Source organism: Ochotona princeps, chromosome 14 (assembly GCF_030435755.1).
Source record: "Ochotona princeps isolate mOchPri1 chromosome 14, mOchPri1.hap1, whole genome shotgun sequence".
NCBI lineage: Eukaryota > Metazoa > Chordata > Mammalia > Lagomorpha > Ochotonidae > Ochotona > Ochotona princeps.
In genome coordinates, this window is record NC_080845.1 from 32,818,891 (window position 1) to 32,840,517 (window position 21,627).

At 44.5% G+C, this 21,627-nt stretch overlaps 2 protein-coding genes across 4 annotated transcripts in view; both read right to left on the reverse strand.

Moving 5' to 3' along the window:
• Nucleotides 1–18,515, reverse strand: part of UBAP1 (ubiquitin associated protein 1) — a 50,610-nt gene extending 32,095 nt beyond the window's left edge. For 2 of the 3 annotated variants that reach the window (XM_058672945.1, XM_058672943.1), the window contains exon 1: nucleotides 18,289–18,515. Coding sequence is in view for 1 of the 3 variants with exons in the window: in XM_058672944.1 (XP_058528927.1) it covers nucleotides 18,413–18,476 (64 nt within the window). In the remaining 2 variants the exon portion in view is untranslated. The remainder of the gene's footprint in view (nucleotides 1–18,288) is intronic. The other variant, XM_058672944.1, reaches the window with a different exon arrangement.
• A 1,428-nt stretch (nucleotides 18,516–19,943) lies between these two features.
• On the reverse strand, nucleotides 19,944–20,367 carry LOC101519995 (cytochrome c oxidase subunit 7B, mitochondrial-like). The gene has a single exon (XM_036496745.2). It carries the CDS (start codon nucleotides 20,294–20,296, stop codon nucleotides 20,054–20,056), a length of 243 nt encoding a protein of 80 aa, XP_036352638.2. The 5' UTR covers nucleotides 20,297–20,367; the 3' UTR covers nucleotides 19,944–20,053.
• Between the last annotated feature and the right edge of the window lie 1,260 nt (nucleotides 20,368–21,627).

Genomic DNA, 21,627 nt, shown 5'->3' on the forward strand with positions numbered 1-21,627 from the left:
CTTTTATCTCCTCCTCTCTGATTATATGTCTTCCATTAAAAATAACTAAATCGTTAAAAAAAAAAAAGGAGATTGACAGAGAGATAAAAAGACAGACCTCCTACCCATTGGTTCACTTGGCAAATGGCCACAACAGCCAGGATTTGGCCCAGCCAAAGCCAGGAGCCAGCACCTCCATCGTGGTCTAAGGGGTAGAAGTAACCCAAAGTATTTGGGTCATTTTCTGCCTTCCCAGGTGGATTCGGCAAATAGCTAAATCCAAAAGCCAGTTTCTGGGTCTTGAACCAGCAATTGCTGCCATCAAAAGAAGCAGTTTAACCAGTTACACCACAGTATTGGTCCCAACCTCCAAAAAAAAACAGGCATTTGGGCAGAGACAATAATTTATTAAACAAAACATGTCTTTTTTAAGTCTCCATGTTTACAAAGCATACTAGTGAATAAACAATTTATATGCTATCAAAATAATTTGAGTGTGTGTATTCCTGACATAAACTAAAAGTATGTCAAAAGCAGATTAAGAGACTTGACTTTACTCATGGAAGTAAATATTGCTTAGATAATAATGATTGGTAAGATTTAAATTTCTGGGCCCAACAACCAGGCTGGACTGCAACACCCATTGGTTCCAGTGGAAGTCGGGACTGAAAACAACCAACCCAGCAATTGCAACCACCAGTTGATCAGGGCGATGGACTGTGCTGGGCCCTATACTTGCTAGTACATACAAGAAGCTGGTCTGGGAACACCTCAAAGTTTCTTTGGGGATCTCCCCAGTCGAAATGCTAGACTCAGAACCCTAACCAAGAAAAGACAGAGGACAGAACAGGTCAATCAACCATCTCAGTTATAAGTCAGCAGCGAAATACTGGACAAATGGAGACTCTATGATGGACTATGTCAATCAGTGGATTCTTCAACGACCTCATCGTGCCTGGAGTGGCGAGATTGGCAGTGATTCAAAACTGGTGAACTATCAAAACCACTTGAGCAAGTATCTCAGAGCATGCCCCACATCCGGGACCTGAGGTGGGCGGGAGACTGGGTGGGGCTTCTCCCTCAATATCCCCTTTACCTCAGATATATGAAGGAAACAATATGGAAATAATAGTCTTACCCACTTTTCTATAGCCCTTGTACCTTTTTAACTACGTAAAGATTGTCAAAAATATAATAAAAAATTTTAAAAAAAATAGTGCCATAGAATGAAACTATAAAAATAAATAAATAAATAAATTTCTGGGCCCAGCGTGGTGGCCTAGAGGCTAAAGTCCTCGCATTGAACACACCAGGATCCATATGGGTGTTGGTGCTAGCCCCAGTGGCCTCCACTTCCCATCCAGATCCCTGCCTGTGGCCTGGAAAAGCAGTCAAGAACGGCCAAAAGCCTTGGGACCCTGCACCCACGTGGGAGACCCGGAAGAGCTCCTTCCTGGCTCCTGGATTCAGACTGGCTCAGCTCCAGCCATTGCGGCCGCTTGGGGAGTGAACCATCGGACGGAAGATCTTCCTCTCTCTCTCTCTCCTCCTCTTTGTATATCCGCCTTTCCAATAAAAATAAAATAAATCTTTAAAAAAAAAGACATTGTGGGCCCGGCGGCGTGGCCTAGCGGCTAAAGTCCTCACCTTGAACTCCCCGGGATCCCATGTGGGCGCGGGTTCTAATCCCAGCAGCTCCACTTCCCATCCAGCTCCCTGCTTGTGGCCTGGGAAAACAGTCGAGGACGGCCCAAAGACTTGGGACACTGCACCCGTGTGGGAGACCCGGAAGAGGTTCCTGGTTCCCGGCTTCGGATCGGCGCACACTGGGGAGTGAATCATCGGACGGAAGATCTTCCTCTCTGTCTCTCCTCCTCTCTGTATATATCTGACTTTGTAATAAAATAAATAAATCTTAAAAAAAAAAAAGACATTGTTAAATTTGTTTAAAAAAAATCTAAAACATTTACAATGGTTATCTCAAGTTGAAGAACTGAAACTAATTCATAAACTGCTTGTTTCTAAGCATTCTACAGCAAGATATTCTGATTTTAAAATGTATTTCAAATCCCTACTTCAAGTGCCATTTTCTTTCCCAAAGGGATGAAGTATACTTGTTAGTCATTTTAGTTAACAGAGGGTTAAAATTACAAAGCACAATGACATTCAGTTTTCAAAGACTCAAAAAGCACAAAGAGAATCAGCTTCTCTTCTCTCTATATAAGATATATTATAGGCTCCTACATGGGAATCAGGATCACTGTGATGGTTACAAACCACTACACTACACTGCCACTCACAAGATTCCTCACTGCATCAACCCTCCCACACAGCCACACACCGCACATTTGTTTTCACAATTCTCTGCTGGGAAAGCAGCAGCATCTAAGAGCCCAGCAGTGACAGCTGTGAACATGCTCACAGACAGGTGCAGGAAGCCAGTGTTTTCATTTCTGTGTCCCTAATTTACTGATTTTGTAGGATACCAGCAATGTAAAAAAAACCATTCTTTCCATTCAAGAATTTACCTATTCATTCATTTGAAAGGCAGGGTGAGAGAGCAAGGACAAGAAACAGAAACAGAGAGCTTCCATCCACTGGTTCACTCCCCAAACAGTCCCCAACAACCAGGTCGAGGTCAGGTCAACCCAGGAGCCAGAAACTCAGTCCTGGTCTCCCACGTGAAAGGCAGAAGACCAAGCACTTAGGCCATCCTATATTATCTTGCAGGCACACAGCAGGAAGTTAGACTGAGCAAGGTAAGGGAGAGCACTATGACAGAGGGTTAAGCTGCAGGCCACCATGCCGGCACTCCACTTTCCCTTTTGTGCCTGTGTGTGTCTGCAGGGAGGAGGCAGAGCGGGCTACTCCTTGCTGCCACACAACATCAGCACCCAGGCATGGGGGACAGTTGTTTGATGACGTCTTAGAGAGCCCAATGTGGGGAACAGTGTTCTGTGGATGTTGCTTGAGTGGTTTTGATAGTTCTGAGAAATTACTGTTTTAGTTGCTCCAAGGCTGAGAAAATCTTTCCAAGGTCCATTGGTTGACAAATTGAAGTCTACCTTAGTGCATCCACATACCCAAGAACATGGTGCTAGCTTGGCCAGGAGAACTGTCCAACCTGCTCTGCTTTGTATCCTCTTACGAAGCAATGACGTCCTGTACTGGCTTAGATGATCTGCCCATCATGTTCCCCTTGGACATCTGGATATGCTGTCCACTGCACAGGCATCAGTAACTAAAGAGGCCTAGTCTTGATACATGCACTCCAATGTTGGATTATACATCCTGTGTCCAGTTGCTCCACTTTCAGTAAAGTTCCTTGATAATATGCCTCAAAAAGCAGCAGAGGATGGCCCAAATTCTTGGGACCCTATACCCACATGGGAGACCCGGAAGAAGTTCCTGGCTTCAGAATGGCCCAGCCCCAGCCATTGCAGCCATGTGGGGAGTGAACCAGCAGATGGAAGATCTTTGTATCTCCTTCTCTGTGTCTGCCTTTCTGATAAAAGTAAATCTTTAAAAAACATATACAGAACTAGGGTAGCATTAATGGCATTGCAGCCCTGTGAATTAGGCTGCCTATTGAAAAACTAACATCACATGTCAGAGTGCTGGTTTAAGTTCTGACCTCTTTGGTGCTTGCTTTCTCTGTTTCTCTTTTCCTTCCTTCCTTTCTCTTTTTTTCCCTTAAATTTCATTTTATTTGTTTGAAAGGCAGAGGGGAGTATGTAAATAAAGAGATCTTTCTACTGGTTCACTCCCCACGTGGCAACAATGGCCAGAGCTGAGCCAATCTGAAGCCAGGAGCTTCCTATCCCCCACCCCAAACTTGCAGGGTCCCAAGGCTTTGGCCCATCCTCCACTGCTTTCCCAGGCCACAGGCAAGGAGTCAGATGGGAAGTGGGGCTGCCAGGACATGAAGCAGTGCCCATACGGGATCCCAGAAGATGCAAGGCAAGAATTCAGCCACTAGGCTATCATGCCAGGCCCAAATGCCTTTTTAAATTTTATTTGCTTACTTTACATAGAGAAAGAGAAAGAAAAAGAGATCTCCCACCCTGTAGCTGATTCTCCAAACCCCAGTACTAAGGTTTTCCCATGTGCATAGCAGGCATCCAAATACCAGCACCACATGCTGACTTGGGGTATTCATTACCAGGAAGCTGGAACCAGAAGTGGAGCTAGGACGGGAACCCAGGCACTCTAATAGGTGATGTAGGCATAAAAACTGGCAGCTTAATCACTAGACCAAGCACTTGGCCTGACACAGCTCTTTTCATGAGGCAATGCCTTGGAGATGCTGCTGAGCCTTCGATTTAAGAAATAATTTCCAAAAGAAATTCAATATAAGCTGTCACTAGAAAGAATTCGAAGCTGTATCCTTTCCACCTAAATTTAAAAGGACTTTTTTTTTAAGGCTCAACCAAAAGATACCTGACAGAATGGGAGGAAATAATTGCAAATATTGTCTGGGTTGAGGGGATGGCTGGGCTAGGCTACACCACAGCATTCACTGGCACATACAAGAGCCAGAATAAGAGAGGGCAGGCATGGCTTTGCTGTAGCACTCACTCACTAGCAAGTGCCAGAACTGGGTTCAAGTCATGTCAGGCTGGATGGTAGTACTCCTGGCAAGTACAAATCTGGGGCTGGGAGTGGGCCTAATGGGGAAACTATGGGCACTCCTCTGCTATGCTGCAACTCCCACGGGTGTGTAAAACAGCCAGATGGGATGGGGGGGGACTGGACTAGTCTCCTGCACATGCCACCAGCCTAGTGTTGAGCCTGGAAGGGTTTATTGGGGGTCACTCCATCTAGGTTGCAGTTCGGACTGGTGTGTAAATGGCCAGATTTGTGGCAGGCTGAACTAGGAAGATCCCACAGCACCAATCAGTTTGCATAGGTGACAGAGCTGGGGGCGGAACTGACCAGACAACTGCAATCACTGTGTGTGCATAGGTTATGCGAGTTATGGACTGAACTAGACCCTGCACTAGCTGGTGCACAAAATGTCTGGGGTCACCCCAGGCAAGGTTTTTTGGGGGACTCCCCAACCAACCAAAGCACTGGACTCAAACACCGATAACAAGGAAAAATCACGACATATATGGCCTGACCATCCAGCACATGAGTTGGGACTGGGCCTCCTCGGTTGCTGATTGGCCAGATCATCTATGCAGCAGAGGACATCAATTACCTTGTAAGAGGATGGAAAGCAGAGCAGGTTGTGACACCTCTCCTGCTCTCCTGCCTAGCACTGGCAGCAGGTGTCTGAGTTGTGGATGCACTAAGATGGACTTCAATTTGTCGACCAATGGACTTTGGAAAGATTCTTTCAACCTTGGAGCAACAGTATCAACAATGTCTTGGAACTATCAAAATATCTCAAGTAATACCCCGAGCATTCTTCTTCACGTGGGGGTCTCTAAGATGATATCAGGTGGTCATCCCCCATCCCTGGATGCTGATGTAGTTTGGCAGCAAGGAGCAGCCTCCTCTCCTTGCCTATTCCCATACCACTACATGAGAAAAAGCAAAATTTTGGAAACATTTATCCTACCCACTTTCCCACATGCCTCGACCCTCCCCATCCTATCAGTGGCCCACATGAGCATGTATTCTTCTCAACTATGTAAACAACATTAAAAAATAATTTTTTAAAAATACTTGCAAACATACATCTGGCTAAGTGACTTACATCCAGAATATGTAAAACCTGCAACCCATAAAAAGACAATACACTCCATGATGGACTGTGACAATCAGTGGATTCTTCAATGACCTAATCGAGCTGAGAGGGATGTGACTGGCAGTGATCCATAACTGGAAGACTATTAAGACCACTTGAGCAAGTATCTCAGCATGCCCCACATCTGGGACCTTGGGCGGGTGGGAGACTGGGTGGGGATTCTCCCTCAATATCCCCCTTCACCTCAGATACATAAATAATATAATAAAAATATATATTAAAAAAAAAGACAATACAGTTAGAAATGGGTGAGGGGAGCCAGCACTGTGGCATAGCACATAAAGCCACTGTCTGTTACACCAGCATCCCATATGGGTATCTGCTGGGTCCTGACCACTCCACTTCCAATCCAGCCCCCTGCTAATGAGCTTAGGAAAGCACCAGCAAATGGCCTAAGTGCTTTCGTTCTTGCTACCCCCCTGGAAACTCCTGGCTCCTAGCTTTGGTCTGACCTAGCCCCAGCCATTTATGCCACTGGGGAAATAACAAATGGAAAGACTCTCTCTCTCTCCCCTTTCCATAACTCTTTAAAATAATCTTTACCAAAAAGGGAGGGGAAAGGAAATAAGCATTGGCGAAAAAAAAAAAAAAAGGAAATAAGCATTGAGTAGTCATTTCCCCAAGAATATGTAAACAGTCAAGACACACATGAAAACATGCCCAACATTGTTAGTCATCATGGAAACACATATCAAAACCATGAGTTCTGAATACAGATAGAGGTATGGGCTGCACAACACCATAATATGCTAAATACCAGTGAATTGTTCACATTTATATAATTAATTTTGTTAATCTCACTGAATTAATAAATTACAATGAGATGTCATTCATTTCTGCGAGGATAACTATAAGCAGACAGAAACAATACTTCTTAGCAAAGATGTAGAAAAATCAGAACCACTATACCATTGCACACTGCCAGTGGGAACATAAAATAAAGCAGTTTCTTTAGAAAATAATCTGGTAGTTTCCCCAACATGTTAATCAGTTACCATATGACTCAGCAAGTCTTCTTGTACATGTATACCTAAGAGAAATGAAAATCTCTGTCCACACAAACATGAATGTTCACAACAGCATGATTCTTAGCAAAATGCCAAATGTCCACCAATGGTTAAGTGCTATAACCATACAATGGGATGTTATTTGGCCACAATGTATACGGAAAGGAATGAAATACAGAAACGTGCTACAACATGGAAACAGAAAGAGCTGCTTGCCTGCTTTCTGCAGACATGGGATAGAACATAGAAAGATTTCTCTCACCTTTCTCCTCCTGCCCCACTTTATCCCTGAACATGGCCTAACTGTGCTGTGGTCTTCCCACCTTTTAAATAAACATTAACAATAATAATTTTTTTAAAAAGCACAGGCTCAAGTTCTATTTACAACCCAGCCTCCCAGGTGTTCTATTTATAATCTAACTTCCTGCTAATGCGCTCAAGTACTTTGGCCCTTTCCTCCCACGTGGGAGCTCCTGGCTCCTGGCTTCAGGCTAACCCTGTTGTGCCTGCTGTAACCATTTGAGGAGTAAATCAGTGGATCAAAGATGTCTCCATCTCCGTCTCAGGCATGCACTGTAGTCCTACTTAATTGTAAGTTAAACCTCTGCCGGCGGTGTTGGCATCCCACAGATACTAGCTGGAGTCCCAGCTGCTCCACTTCCCATCCAGCTCCCTGCCTGTGGCCTGGGAAAGCAGTCGAAGACAGACCAAAGCCTTGGGACTCTGCACCCATGTGGGAGACCTGGAAGAGGCTCCTGGCTTCAGATTGGCTCAGCTCCAGCTGTTGCGGCCAACTGGGGAGTGAACCATCGGATGAAGATCTTCCTCTCTTTCTCTCCTCCTCTCTGTACATCTGACTTTCCAATGAAAATAAATAAATCTTTTTTAAAAAGTTATTTAAAAAAAGAAAACAAAATGTGTTACATACCTTAGGTTAACTGAACTGGCCAAATGAAAATTAAAAATACCTCATTACATAAATTAGCTGAAACTTGCTACTTGATCAACTATCAATACTCAGCATTCAATCAAAACCCAGCTTCAGGGTGACAGAAAAGGAAAAGAAAATTTTTTTTAAAAGTGCAAAATATTGGACCACAAAGACTTCACAATTTAATGTAAAACAAAGCTTAGCTCAGTGAGTTAAGCCATAGCCTGTGAAGCAACATCCTATCTGAATGCTGGTTCAGTCCCAGGTGTTCCATTTCCGATCCAGTCCGCTGGACTGGAAATGCAACCGGGAAAGCAGAGAGTCTCCAAATGCTTGGGCCACTGTCACCCAGATGGGAGACCCAGACAAACTGCGGCCCAGCACTGGGCACTGAGGCTCTTTGGGGAGTGAACCAGCACATGGAAGCCTGTTTCTCCTTTGCTCCACAAATACTGACCTTCCAAAAAATGATTAAAAAAAGAAAAAACTATATAAAAATATATTAGCATAAACAAAATTCTGACTAAATAGAAAAGACAACGTGACACAAATGTCAAAGAATAGAAACCTAACCACCTACAGAAGAAATTCGAGATACAGTACCTAAACAAAAACCCAAAAATAATGGATAATTACATGTTTTAAAGGCCATGTGGAGGGGCCAGCACTGTGCTACAGTACAGCCTGCCTGTAGCACATATACCCCATGTGGCACCAGTATCAGTCTCAGCTATTCCACTTCTGATCCAGATCCCTGCTAATGGCAGCAGAGGATGGCCCAAGTCCTTGGGCCCCTGCATCCACATGAGACCAGGATGAATTTCCAAGTTCCTAGTTCCTAGAGTTGGACCTACCCAACTATAACCATCACAGCCATTTAGAAAGTGAACCAGAGGATGAAAGGTCTCTCTGTGTCTCTCCTTATCTCTGTAACTCTGCCTTCCCAATAAAACTGAACATTTTTTAAGATTTATTTATTTTTATTAGAAAGGCATATATAGGGCCCAGCGACGTGGCCTAGCGGCTAAAGTCCTCGCCTTGAAAGCCCCGGGATCCCATATGGGCGCCGGTTCTAATCCCGGCAGCTCCACTTCCCATCCAGCTCCCTGCTTGTGACCTGGGAAAGCAGCTGAGGACAGCCCAATGCATTGGGACACTGCACCCGCGTGGGAGACCAGGAAGAGGTTCCAGGTTCCCGGCTTCGGATCGGCGCGCATCGGCCCGTTGTGGCTCACTTGGGGAGTGAATCATTGGACGGAAGATCTTCCTCTCTGTCTCTCCTCCTCTGTGTATATCTGGCTGTAATAAAATGAATACATCTTTAAAAAAAAAAAAAAAGAAAGGCATATATACAGAGAGGAGGAAAAACAGAGAGGAAGATCTTCCGTTCAATAAATCACTCCACAAGTGATCACAACGGCCGGGACTGAGCAGATCCAAAGCCAGGAGCCAGGAACTTCCTCCAGGTCTCCCATGCAGGTGCAGGGTCCCAAGGGTCCCAAGACTTTGGGCCATCCTCGACTGCTTTCCCAAGCCATAAACAGGGAGCTGGATGGGAAGCACGGCCACTGGGATTAGAAACTACACCTATATGGGATCCCAGCGCATGCAAGGCAAGGACTTTAGCCGTTAGGTTCCCGCGTCGAGCCCTAACATTAAATATTTTTTAAAAAATAATAATAATAATAAAAACTGAGATGGATACTGGGGACTGCAACATCAACATCATATAGGTAAACATCTGAGTCCTACTTGCTCCACTTCAATTCAGCTTCCTATTAACATGCCTAGAAAAGCAGAGGAACATGGTCCCAGTACTAGGGACCCTTCTCTCATTGCACCCACCCCTATCGTGTAGGAGACCTGGATGGAGTTCCAGCTCTTGGCTTCAGACAGGGCAAGTCCCAGCAGCCGTAACCAAGTAAGGAACAAACAAGTGACTGCAAGCCTTCTCTCTTTTGTCTCTCTATCTCTCTCTAAAACTCTGCCCTTCAAAACAATTTTTTAAAGATTTTTTAAATTTTTTATTTGGAAAGTGAGATACACAGAGAGAAGGTGATACAAAGAGAAAGATCCTCCAACTACCTGGAAGAGACTCCTGGCTCCTGGCTCATTCCCCAAGTGAACACAACAGCTGGAGCTGAGCTGATCCAAAGCCAGGAGCAAGGAGCAAGGAGTTCCTTCTGGGTCTCCCACGCGAGTGCAGGGTCCCAAGTCTTTGGGCCGTCCTCGGCTGCTTTCCCCGGCCACAAGCGGGGCCACCAGGACACGAAGGAGCACCCATGTGGAATCCCAGCTCGTGCAAGGTGAGGGCTTTAGCCACTAAGCTACCACATTGGGCCCGGAAATTTTTTTTTTTAAATGAAGTACTCATGGTGAGAAAAAACTAAAAATCCAGAAAAACAGAAACAGGAAAAAAAATTCCACCACCCAAGGCAATCATTGCTTTTTACAAAAATGGCATATGGACCTGGCGCAATGGTTCAGTGGTTGACCTCACCCTGTATGAGCTGGGATCCCAGATGGGCGCTGGTTCTAATCCCACAGCAGTTAAAGCCACTGAGTGCAATACCAGTATCCTATATGGATGCAGGCTCAAAAATCCCAATGCTCCACTTCAAATCCAGCTCCCTTCTAATGTTCTCGGAATGCAGTAAGGATGGTCCAAGTGCTTGGGCACCTTCTAGCCACATGGGAGACCTGGAAGGAGCTCTGAGCTCCTGTGCTTAGCCTGGCTCAGTGCTGTCCATTGTAACCATTCTGTCATTGTAACCAATGGATGAAAGATCTTTCACTCTGTGTCTCTCCTTCTCTCTGTAATTCTTTCAAACAAATAAGTATATTTTTTAAGAAAAATCAAAATCTCACTTAAGTAGTTCTTCCCCTTAGTTTCATGTAATTTTTCCAAATAAATAAAATAATTAAAAGTTAAATTCTAGGGCCCGGCGACGTGGCCTAGCGGCTAAAGTCCTCGCCTTGAAAGCCCCGGGATCCCATATGGGCGCCGGTTCTGATCCCAGCAGCTCCACTTCCCATCCAGCTCCCTGCTTGTGGCCTGGGAAAGCAGTCGAGGACAGCCCAATGCATTGGGACACTGCACCCGCGTGGGAGACCTGGAAGAGGTTCCTGGTTCCCGGCATCGGATTGGCGCGTACCGGCCCGTTGCGGCTCACTTGGGGAGTGAGTCATCGGATGGAAGATCTTCCTCTCTGTCTCTCCTCCTCTCTGTATATCCGGCTTTCCAATAATAATAATAATAAAATCTTTAAAAAAAAAGTTAAATTCTATTCTGGTATTTCATTTTTTAACCATTTATTTATTTGAACAAGTTACAGAGAGAAATATCCTCCATCCACTGTATCACTCCCCAACTGGCCCAAAAAGACTCAATGGATGAGCCGAGAGCCTGAATCACCATTTCTACCTCATGGATCAGAAGAGGATCAGCCAGTATTTGAACCAGCACCTGGATGAGATGCCTGGTATTGCAGACAGTAGCTTTACATACTGTGCTACAATGGAATTCTTGAGCCCACTCCTCCACAAACAAGATCTGATTTTCAATAAAGTCAATTCATACCAAGGAAACATTTTCAAATAAAAACTTAAGGGAAAAATTTTGATACTATATAAATTAAGATTGATGAGTTGTTTGGACTATCAATTATTTAGAAGTTCTATCTAAAAATTATTCAGCAAAGTCTGTCAGGCCTAGTAACCAGAGTGACAGAGCTGTACGCTGAATGTGATTTACATGGTAAATATCAGGTCCAACACTACTGACAGCAAGAGTCAGTGACTAGTATTTATATGCTAGCTATAATCAGTCATCTCTGATAATCCTTTACATTAACTATAATTAAAGACATGGTCATCAGAATGCCACATTTTCAGCTAAGTCTATTTACATGAAAATTAAAGAAAAAAGAGAGAGAGAGAGAGAGAGAAGGGTGTGGTACGGTAGCCTAGTAGCTAAATTCCTTGCCCTGTACGTGCCGGGATCGCATATGGGTACCAGTTTGTGTCCTGACGGTCCTACTTCCCATCCAGTTCCCTGCCTGGGAAAGCAGTCCAGGACAGCCCAGACCCACACGGGAGACCTGAAAGAGGCTCTTGGCTCCTGGCTTTGGATTGGCTCAGCTCCAGTCATTGCAGTCACTTGGGGAGTGAGTCAACGGAAGGAAGATACTCCTCTATGTCTCTCTTCCTCTCTGTATATCTGACTTTACAATAAAAATAATAAATATATACTTGAGAAAAAAATCAACAGTGCCAAACAATGAATATTACCCTACAATTTAACTGTTATATCTCTTGGACTAATTTTTAGAGCACTTAATCCAATATCTGGGCACCACCCAGATACTAACTTGCTGGAGGATAATATTGTCTTTCCCATTTCCAAAACAAATCATTTCTGTTGGCAATTGCTCAAAGGGTTCATTTTTCTAACAAAAGGCTTATTTAGAGATAAGGAAAATAGAATAAACAGCAAAAACATGTTTGAACTGCATTTCCTGCCTCCTAACCCCAAAGAATGAAATTACATCCTAACCAAACCTTTCAGGCCAGTTCTGATTTATCCAGTGACATGTTGCCACATGGCTAGAAATCATAGTAATCAGAAGAAATCTGATGTACATTTTCAAATCTTGTTATGTGAACTCCTTATAATTCTATTTTCCGCCACCTACTATGAGCCATATTCTTAAACCTATGCATCAATGATTTCTGTACCCACAAACAGATCTCATTGTCATGTTCAAGATTCTTTGTTTGTTTTATTTTTTCATTTTTTTAGTTTTTTTATTCAAGATACTTTCTAGCATTAAAAAAAAAAACTGTACACAGACAGAGACCTTTGTTTATAAGGTCAAATGCCTTCTTAATGACCAGAGGGTAAGAAAAATCACTATATTTATAAGTATTACATATTAAGTATTTGGCATTGTATCATGAAGTAGAATCTGAATATGCCCTACCCCCCCCCAGGCAGTGTTTTAGATTTTGGGATTTTCCACTGGCTGAGATTACTGGTTCAGCCCCCTAATCCAAAAATCTAAAATCTGAAATGCTCCTAAATCCAAAACTTCTTCAGTATCATACAGTCATGTCAAATCACACTGCACCCAATCACACAGCCCAGCCTCCAAACTCCCCCAACCAGGGAGCCAGGCAGCACCCAGTCCAGGCAGGGAACTCAGTCAGCCGCAGCACTGCCAGAATGTAGAGGCTGGGGAACCAACAGGCTCCCCTCACTTCAGAATCCATCCAGGGACCTCACGTGCCCTCCAAGTACAGTGACTAGGTACAAGCCAGGATGCTGACTGCAGGCCCTGCCTGCACACAAATGGCAACAGCTGGGCCATCCAGAACCCCGGGTTAGGCCGACTGCTGACGGTCTTTCCTTGCCAAAATTAACCTGTACAGACAGAAGCAGTGTCCACTTCTTCAAATGCCCAGAAAACAATACAACAATACGAGGAACATGACAAATAATGCCATTAAAGGAAACTAGTAAAACTCCAATTACCAACCCTTAAAGAAAACAGAGCTCGGGCTGGCGCAATGGCCTAGAGGCTAAAGTCCTCACCTTGAAAGCACCAGGATCCCATATGGGCACCGGTTCTAATTCCGGCAGCTCCACTTCCTATCCAGCTCCCTGTTGTGGCCTGGGAAGGCAGTTGAGGATAGCCCAAAGCCTTGGGACCCTGCACCCACGTGGGAGACCCAGCAAGGAGCTCCTGGCTCCTGGTTACTGGCTTTGGATCAGCGCAGTAGTGGCCGTTGTGCTCACTTGGGGAGTGAATCATCAGATGGAAGCTCTTCCTGTCTCTCCTCCTCTGTATATCTGACTTTGCAATAAAAATAAATATTAAAAAAAAAAGAAAGAAAGAAAACAAAGCTCTCTGAACTTACAAAGAATCCAGAATTGCTTGGATTTGAGTATCATCAACCTCTGACCCAAATATTTTAGCCAGGCACATGTGGGAAAGCAGAAGAGGGTCATGATCAGAAAAGCAGTAGCGAGGGCCCAGGTAACACTCAGTTCCTACATGGGCAGCTGTCACGATGTCAAAATAGTTGGAGCCCTCCTAAAGCCTTGGCAATTAACCTGGACAACCAGTGACACACTCCTGGGAAAATGGTGCATCACTGCACTATCCAATCCAAACTGCCATAGCATCTGCCCCTTATTTAACAAGTTTGGGTGGAAAATCTAAGATCTTAACTGGGCAATTAAGACAAAATTCATTATGGATCAATTAATTAGGCAACAAAGATAATCTGCTTTTCTTTGTTGTTACTAAAACATATTACACCTTTAAAGGTAATGTCATGCTTCAGGTAGGATGCCCTGAGTTCTAACTCCTTGAGGGTCCTGGGAAAGGAATCCACTACCCAGCCCTGGATACTGTAGGCCTCTATAGTTAGGCTTCCCAAACCTCCTCAGAGATAGGCACCCTGCAGACAGACCCACAGGGATCCAGGTGAAAGGGCTCACAGAGGATCCTGCTATTTGAAGAATTGGACACCACTTTTGCACAGGTTCACTTCGGCAAGAAAGACCGTCAGCAGTCGGCCTAGCCCAGGGTTCTGGATGGCCCAGTTGTTGCTGTTTGTGTGCAGGCAGGGCCTGCAGTCAGCATCCTGGCTTGTACCTAGCCATTGTCTGTACTTGGAGGGCAGGTAAAGCTGCTGGGTGGGTCCGGAAATGAGGTGGATCAGTGACCAGCAGGGCTGCAGGTGATGGAGGCCAGGAATAGACATTACAGACTTTGAAGAGCCAGGAAATGATGCTGGTTTGGGGGAGCCAGGTGCTCAATCCAGGGTCTGTGGTTTTATAGGTAAAGGTCGAGCATTTGAAGAGTGATAGAGGAATGGGTTCTGGGACGAGAAGCTCTCTAAATTGGCTTTGGGTAGGGACACACAAGAATGTGTGAAGGAAGGAAGTGTGAAGCTGGTTTACTTAGTAAAATCACATATTCCCCAAAGGTCACATTTCCCATTTGACCAGAGTTCTACACACCCCTACACTACTACAAGCAGTGGCTTAACCCACTTCATCACAACGCTGGCACCATGGGATTGCATTTAAATATTTGTAAACACAGAGTAAAAATGAACATCAGCACAGCTTAGACTTTAAGCCCTGGACACTATTTTGTATTGATTCTGGAGAAACAGTTACTTTCAGATGGGGAAAAGAAAGGCACAAGATGAACACAGGCCATATGTTACACAACAAAAGTCTTTCAGAGATTCACCGATCATATCACAGAAACAACAGTTTGAAACAGCTCCTACTGATCAGAGAGGAGATAATTCAGGCATTAAGAAGAGTGACTTTGGGGCTGGTGCTGTTGCACTATGGGTTAAGTCACTACTGTAGGGCCAACATCACTTGTAGGTGCCAGCTCAAGCTCCAGCTACTCCACTTCAGATCCAGCTCACTGCTAATGTGCCTTAATTAGCTTAAAAAAAAAAAAAAAGATTTATTTAGGGCCTGTAAGGTTGGCTCAACTAGTTAATCCTCCACCTTCAAGTGCCAGCGTCCAATCTAGGTGCCAGTTCGTATCCCAGCTGCTGCACTTCCTTTCCAGCTCCCTGCTTATGGCCTGGGAGACACAGGACAGTCCAAAGCCTTGGGAACCTGCACCCGCGTGGTAGACCTGGAAGAAGCTCCTGGCTCCTGGCTTCAGATCAACTCAGTTCCGGCCATTTAGCCACTTGAAGAGTGAATCAGCAGATGGAAAATCTTCCTCTCTGTCTCTCCTCCTCTCTGTATATCTGACTTTCCAATAAAAACTAAATAAATCTTAAAGAAAGAAAAAGAATAAATAAGTATTTAAAAAAAGAAGAGCGGAACAATTCAATTCAATAAAATTACAAGTTTTCTGACCAAAAATAGATATAAAGAAATGGAAAGAAAGCCATGGGCCCGGCATAATAGTGTAGTGGCTAAAGTCCTCGCCTTGCCTGAGCCGGGATCCCATATGGTCGCTGGTTCTAATTCCGGCAGCTCCGCTTCCCATCCAGCTCCCTGCTTGTGGCCTAGGAAAGCAGTCGAGGATGGCCCAAGGTCTTGGGACTCTGCACCCGCATGGGAGACCTGGAGAAGCTCCTGACTCCTGGCTTCGGATCGGCACAGTACTGGCCATTGTGCTCACTTGGGGAGTGAATCATCGGACGGAAGACCTTTCTCTCTGTCTCTCCTCCTCTCTGTATATCTGCCTTTCCAATAAAAAAAAAAAAAAAGCCATAATGTGGGACAAGATACTTGCAATTCATAAATTAACATATAATTAAGTCTCTAGGATATATAAAGAACTCCTAAAAATCAATCAGAAAAAAAAATCCATAATTAAAATAGACAAAGAATTTGTACATCTCATGGACAGAAAATAGCCAATAAATATTTTAATGTTGTTCAACTTAAGGAATGATAATAAAAGCACAACAGATATTCTTTGAAATTCACCAGATTAGAAAAAAATCCCAAAGTCTGATAATATCAGGTCTTGGAGAGACCCACCACATCACTAGCTCTTGACTCAATAACCACAAGATTTCCAATTACCATGAGTCAAACCAGTGACTCACATGCTGGAAGTGTACACTAACCATTAAGTAACTCACAGACCAATGCAGCATCCTGAGAAGGCATGCAGATACTCGCCAAACACAAGTTAGCCCCTAATGGACCAGTTCCAATTTGACTCAGCAATAAAGAGGGTCCAATTTGACTCGGCAATGCAAAAAAGAAAACTTACAATCCCTGATCTCATATATCCTGACAATTTTCTTAAGTACAAAGCATTCAAGTATTCATTTCCTCCTTCAATACTGATGACATCATAATGTCTAAAATCTCAATAAACTATCATTCCAGTAATACCAGTATTTCAACTGAGAGCAAGGAGTTTAAAACGGATTATTTGGGACAGATAGGAGTTCCTGGCTCCTGACTTCAACCTGGTGTAGCCCTGACTGTTACAGGCATCTGGGGAGTGAACCAACAGATGGAAGTTCTGTTTCTCCTCTCTGTTCTCTGCCTTTCAAATAAATAACTCTTAAAAAGTAAATAAATAACTCTTTCAACATTTACATTCAGGACTAACGACAATACATCTCTAACGTTCAGAATATTTTATCAGGATTCTCATTTTAAATGCCATGCCATGAGCATGAAAGACAAAATACCCAAGTACATTGCCCATACCTCCAGTGTTAAAACTTGTCTATAAACTAACAACGCTAACTAGCTACTGTTCTCTTAAAAAATCACAACAAATCAGATACACCTCATGATAAAGTAATGCATCTCAAATATTAATTGAAAGAGAAACTGAGGAAGTGTCAATATTCATAAACTTCATTTTCTTCCTTGGTTTCTGTTTCCAGAACAGCACTTTTTTCCCAATGAGACCACAGCTGGTTAGCAAGTTATTTGCTGTGTAGTGATAAGATGCTCATTAGAGAAATATCATTTGCCCATTTCAACATTTACAATGATTTTTATTAATGTAATATAGTAAGTATTAAAAAACAGAATAAAAAACTGAATGGGTATAATCCGACTTATAACAAGTTAGTAGAAGTAATTAAGATTTGTCATTCCACACACTTCGCTGTAAGATATGATAGGAACTTTCAGTTTAACTAGGCTGGGACACTAACTGCAAAGAGCCATCACTAAACTCAAAGTGCACATCTTCTCCCACGACCAAATCTGACAATGCTCCGAAGGGATACACCCATCATACTTAAATTCTCAAACACCAATAATTAAACCAAGGAAAAACACAAAATATTGGTATGTGTTCTTAGAACATAACATGTTTGGTAGTTAACCCAAACTACCAAATCTAGCGTTGCAACATTACAGTGTTTCTAAAAAGAATCAAAATTTTGCTTGGTTAACATCAAATATGTTTGTATGTGCAGCCACACTTTCAGGAGACTAGCCAGGAAACAATTACATGTGGCAACCACACAAAGGTCAGAGATCGCTGATACAGACCATATACATATCTATAACTTGGCCTCGCAAGAAAAGACGGTAGCCTGTGTCCTGCGGCCAAGGTGGACTGTACAGGTAAGTCTCCACACAAGGAACAAACAAACAAACAAAAAGCAGAAGACCACACAACGCAAGGATGCCCCCAAAAAGCGCTCACCCCGGTCTGTTCTGCTTTCTCCCTAACCTCGGGGCCTCAGGAAGCACTACAGAGGACAGCCCCAGCGCCCCCATCCTTCACGCTCTTCACCTGAGTCCCCCGCCCCGCTCCGACCAGCTCTAACTCCCACCCGAGAGCCGTTTTTGGTGCCCAGATCCCTGAAGGAAATCAGCACCCCTCCTCCCAACTCACTCCCCCGCACCCTCTGTGCCCTCTGTCCCTTCAACTCGGGTCCCCTCACTCTAACCCCCTCCCAGAATCTTCCCCAAGTCACCGACCTCTAGCCCTTGCCCCTTCCACTCCTAGCTCCAATTCTTTCCATTCCTCTCGGGTTCCAGCCCCTTTCTCTGGCGGCTCCGACACCGGTCTGTCGGTACCGGCCCCCTCCCCCAACTCCGCCCCTCTTCCGCGTCCCCCAGGGGGAGGCCCCCTCACCTGAACGACGCTGTAGCCGCCGCCGTCCCGCAAGCCCAAAGGTGCTGGCACCGGCCGGCCTTCCAGGCTCAGTCCCCCACCCCTCTAGCTCCCGACAGCCCCTAGGGAAAGCGAACTCCACCACCTCCAACTCTGCCTGCCCCGGGCCAGGTCTTCACAGTAGCTAGCACCAGTTCCCCAGCCGCCATGTTGAAGCCCTACTTCCCCACTCCTTCCCTCTCGGATCCGCCCCTATGGGCGTCCGACGTCATGGCGCCGCGCTCCACCCGCCCGGGCCAATGGGAGGAGCCGACGGTGACGTAACTGATCCTCTAGTCAAGCGCTGTGCAGGTCTGCAACCTGGAGTTTTTTAAGCTTGGGAAGGATGAACCCGACTGACCCAAGGGGAGGGTGGAAAGAAAGGAGTCGCCAAGAGGTTAAGAGACTGGACAGAAAGCAAAGGCCGTGAAATCGCGAAAGGAGGCACCCAGACTCAGCAGTAATTCCTACATGGGAATGAGGACATCTGACACGTTCCTGGTAATACTCGTTCCGGGCCCGGCGGCGTGGCCTAGCGGCTAAAGTCCTCGCCTTGAAAACCCCGGGATTCCATATGGGCGCCGGTTGAGGTTCCAGGTTCCCGGCTTCGGATCGGCGCGCATCGGCCCGTTGCGGCTCACTTGGGGAGTGAATCATCGGACAGAAGATCTTCCTCTCTGTCTCTCCTCCTCTGTGTATATCTGGCTAAAATAAAATGAATAAATCTTTAAAAAAAAAAAAATACTCGTTCCCCGCAAGGGCCTCACTTTCCCGGTTTGTAAGTGTATTGGTTGAAATGTGACCCCCAGAATTCCCTCCAGTTCTGACACGGAACAGTTTGAAACCTCATAAACCAAACCTACATCTTCACTGCCTTCTTTCTAGATGTCTGCTGGAATTAGGCCCGTGACTGACTAAAATAAATCTTTAGCCCCAAAAGTTCCTCCTAATCAATGACACTAAATAGAAGCAAAAGCAGTTGAATTAGAGAAAAGAAAAAAAAAAAAACAGGAAGCATCATGCTATAACACAGGTGCATCTACTGCTTTGGAAAAATCTAAGCCAGGAGTCCATCCTGTGTTATTTCTTCCACTGTTTTCTCTCCTGAGCCTAATTAGGCAGGAGAGAATTTTTTGCGCTTTGAAGGGTGTGGCGGTTTTAACTCACAATGAGTGGGCATTCCAGAAAGGGGGATGGAAAAGAAAAGCATGTCACCAGTTCTGGATTGTTTGCCTGCTTAGTTCAGGACATGGAAAGGCGCAGCCTTGTAGGAGCACAGTGAGCTGGACAAAGCTTTTCATCACGAGAATTCAAATGATAGCAGTGAATAAAGTGAGGCTGCAAGCTTTCCCCAAACAGAAGCAGTGGCTCTTTAGTCATTGACGGAAGAACTGGAGCAAGATGTTAGAGACAAACTCAGCTAGATTTAAATATCTACTGTTTGTAAGGAGAAATGGGTTCTAAGTTTAAGTTTTTCAGAAAAAAATTTTTATTTTCTTTCTAATATTTACAGAATTGAGAGGGATACACGCCCATGTGGGTTTCTGATTAGGGTGAGGGAAGTTAAGACAAGTGTTTTACTTGTTTTTTTGTTTTTTGTTTTTTTCCTCCTGTTTTTTTTTTTTTTTTTTGAGGTTTCAAATGTATTTTATTTCAATAGTACAGTATTTTAACTGTTACAGTGCTTTTTCTTGGCATCATTTATGAGTTGGTTTGAATCAATTCAGCATTACACCAGCTGGAATGATTACTGATCTCTCCACTCCTTTGGGGTGACTCTGCCAACAGGGGACAGGTTCCATTCTATTCCAATCTGTGTTGCTGTATATGTCCGTACAGCAATACAGAACGTGGCTGCGCCAGCCAATACAATATTACCATATTTGTCATGAAAATCAGGTATACGTTTCTGGTGGCTCTGCCTTGCCATTGCTTGCTGAATGCTTCGAACTTGCAGACAACTTAGCGCGTTTCTGACCAAAGGAAACATTGTGAAACAGAAATACAACTGCGACAATCGCAACTACTGTTTCGTTGCCAAGTTTGCTTGCGGTACCCTTGCAGAGAGCCTGAAGAACAAAATTCCTCCTGTGTTTTCAAGGAAAGAGGGAGGGGGGGTCTGCTCCTTGATGTCAAACTATATTAAGCTTCAGGGATGGGGGACAGTCATTTGGTGATGCATTAAGGACCCTGACGTGGGAAACAGTGTTCCGAGGCTGTTACTTGAGGGGGTTTGATAGTTCTGACAAGTTGTTGGTTTTGTTGCTCAAGGATTGAGATCTTTCTAAGGTCCATTGATTGACAAAGTCCACCTTAGTGCATCCACAGACCAAGGAACATGCTGCTAGCTTGGCCAGGAAAGTTGTCCGACCTGTTTTGCTTTCTATCCTCTGATGAGGCAATTGACATCCCCGACTGGCCTACATGAGCTGGCTGTCATGTCCCCCATGTGCATCTGGGCCTGCTGTCCACAGCACCGGCATCAACAACTGAGAAGGTCCAGTCCCAACACATGCATTCCAATGTCAGAACACATATCCTGTGATTTTTTTCCCTGTGGCACAAATCTATATAACATTCTAAAAAAGAAAGAGGAATAACATTGTAGTCTTAGAATTGTGTCTGTGAATTGCATTGCATTTTTGCTGCTTCTTTTAATATCACATTAAGATAAAAAAATCAGATGATTAAAAATCTGTTGGGGACAATGCCGTAGTTTAGCAAGGTCGTGCTCAGCCTGCAGCACTGGCATCCAATATGGGTGGCAGTTCATTTTCTGGCTGCTACACTTAAGATGCACTCCATGCTTATGGCCTGAACAAGCAGAGAGGTTGGCAAAGTCCTGGGGACCCTGTACCCACATGGGAGAACCAGAGACAGCCCCTGGCTCCTGGCTTCAGATCAGCTCAGCTCCAGCTGTTGTGGACTTTTGGGGACTGAACCAAAGGAATGAAGAACTTTTCCTTTCTGTAAATCTGCCTCATATAAATCTGCCTTTCCAATAAAAATAAAATAAATCTTTTTTTAAAAAAAAAGAAAACTTGGCAGACATTTTAAAGAACTACCTATTATTTTCTTATAAATCTAAAACTGTTCCAAAGGAAATTTTAATTTCCTTCAAAGTAAACTTTGTTTTTTAAAAACTTTAGAGGGAGGGCCCGGCAGCGTGACCCAGTGGCTGAAGTCCTCACCTTGAGCGTGCCAGGACCCCATATGGGCGCCGGTTCTGATCCCGGCAGCTCCACTTCCCATCCAGCTCCCTGCTTGTCGCCTGGGAAAGCAGTCGAGGATAGCCCAGTGCTTTAGGACCCTGCACCCGTG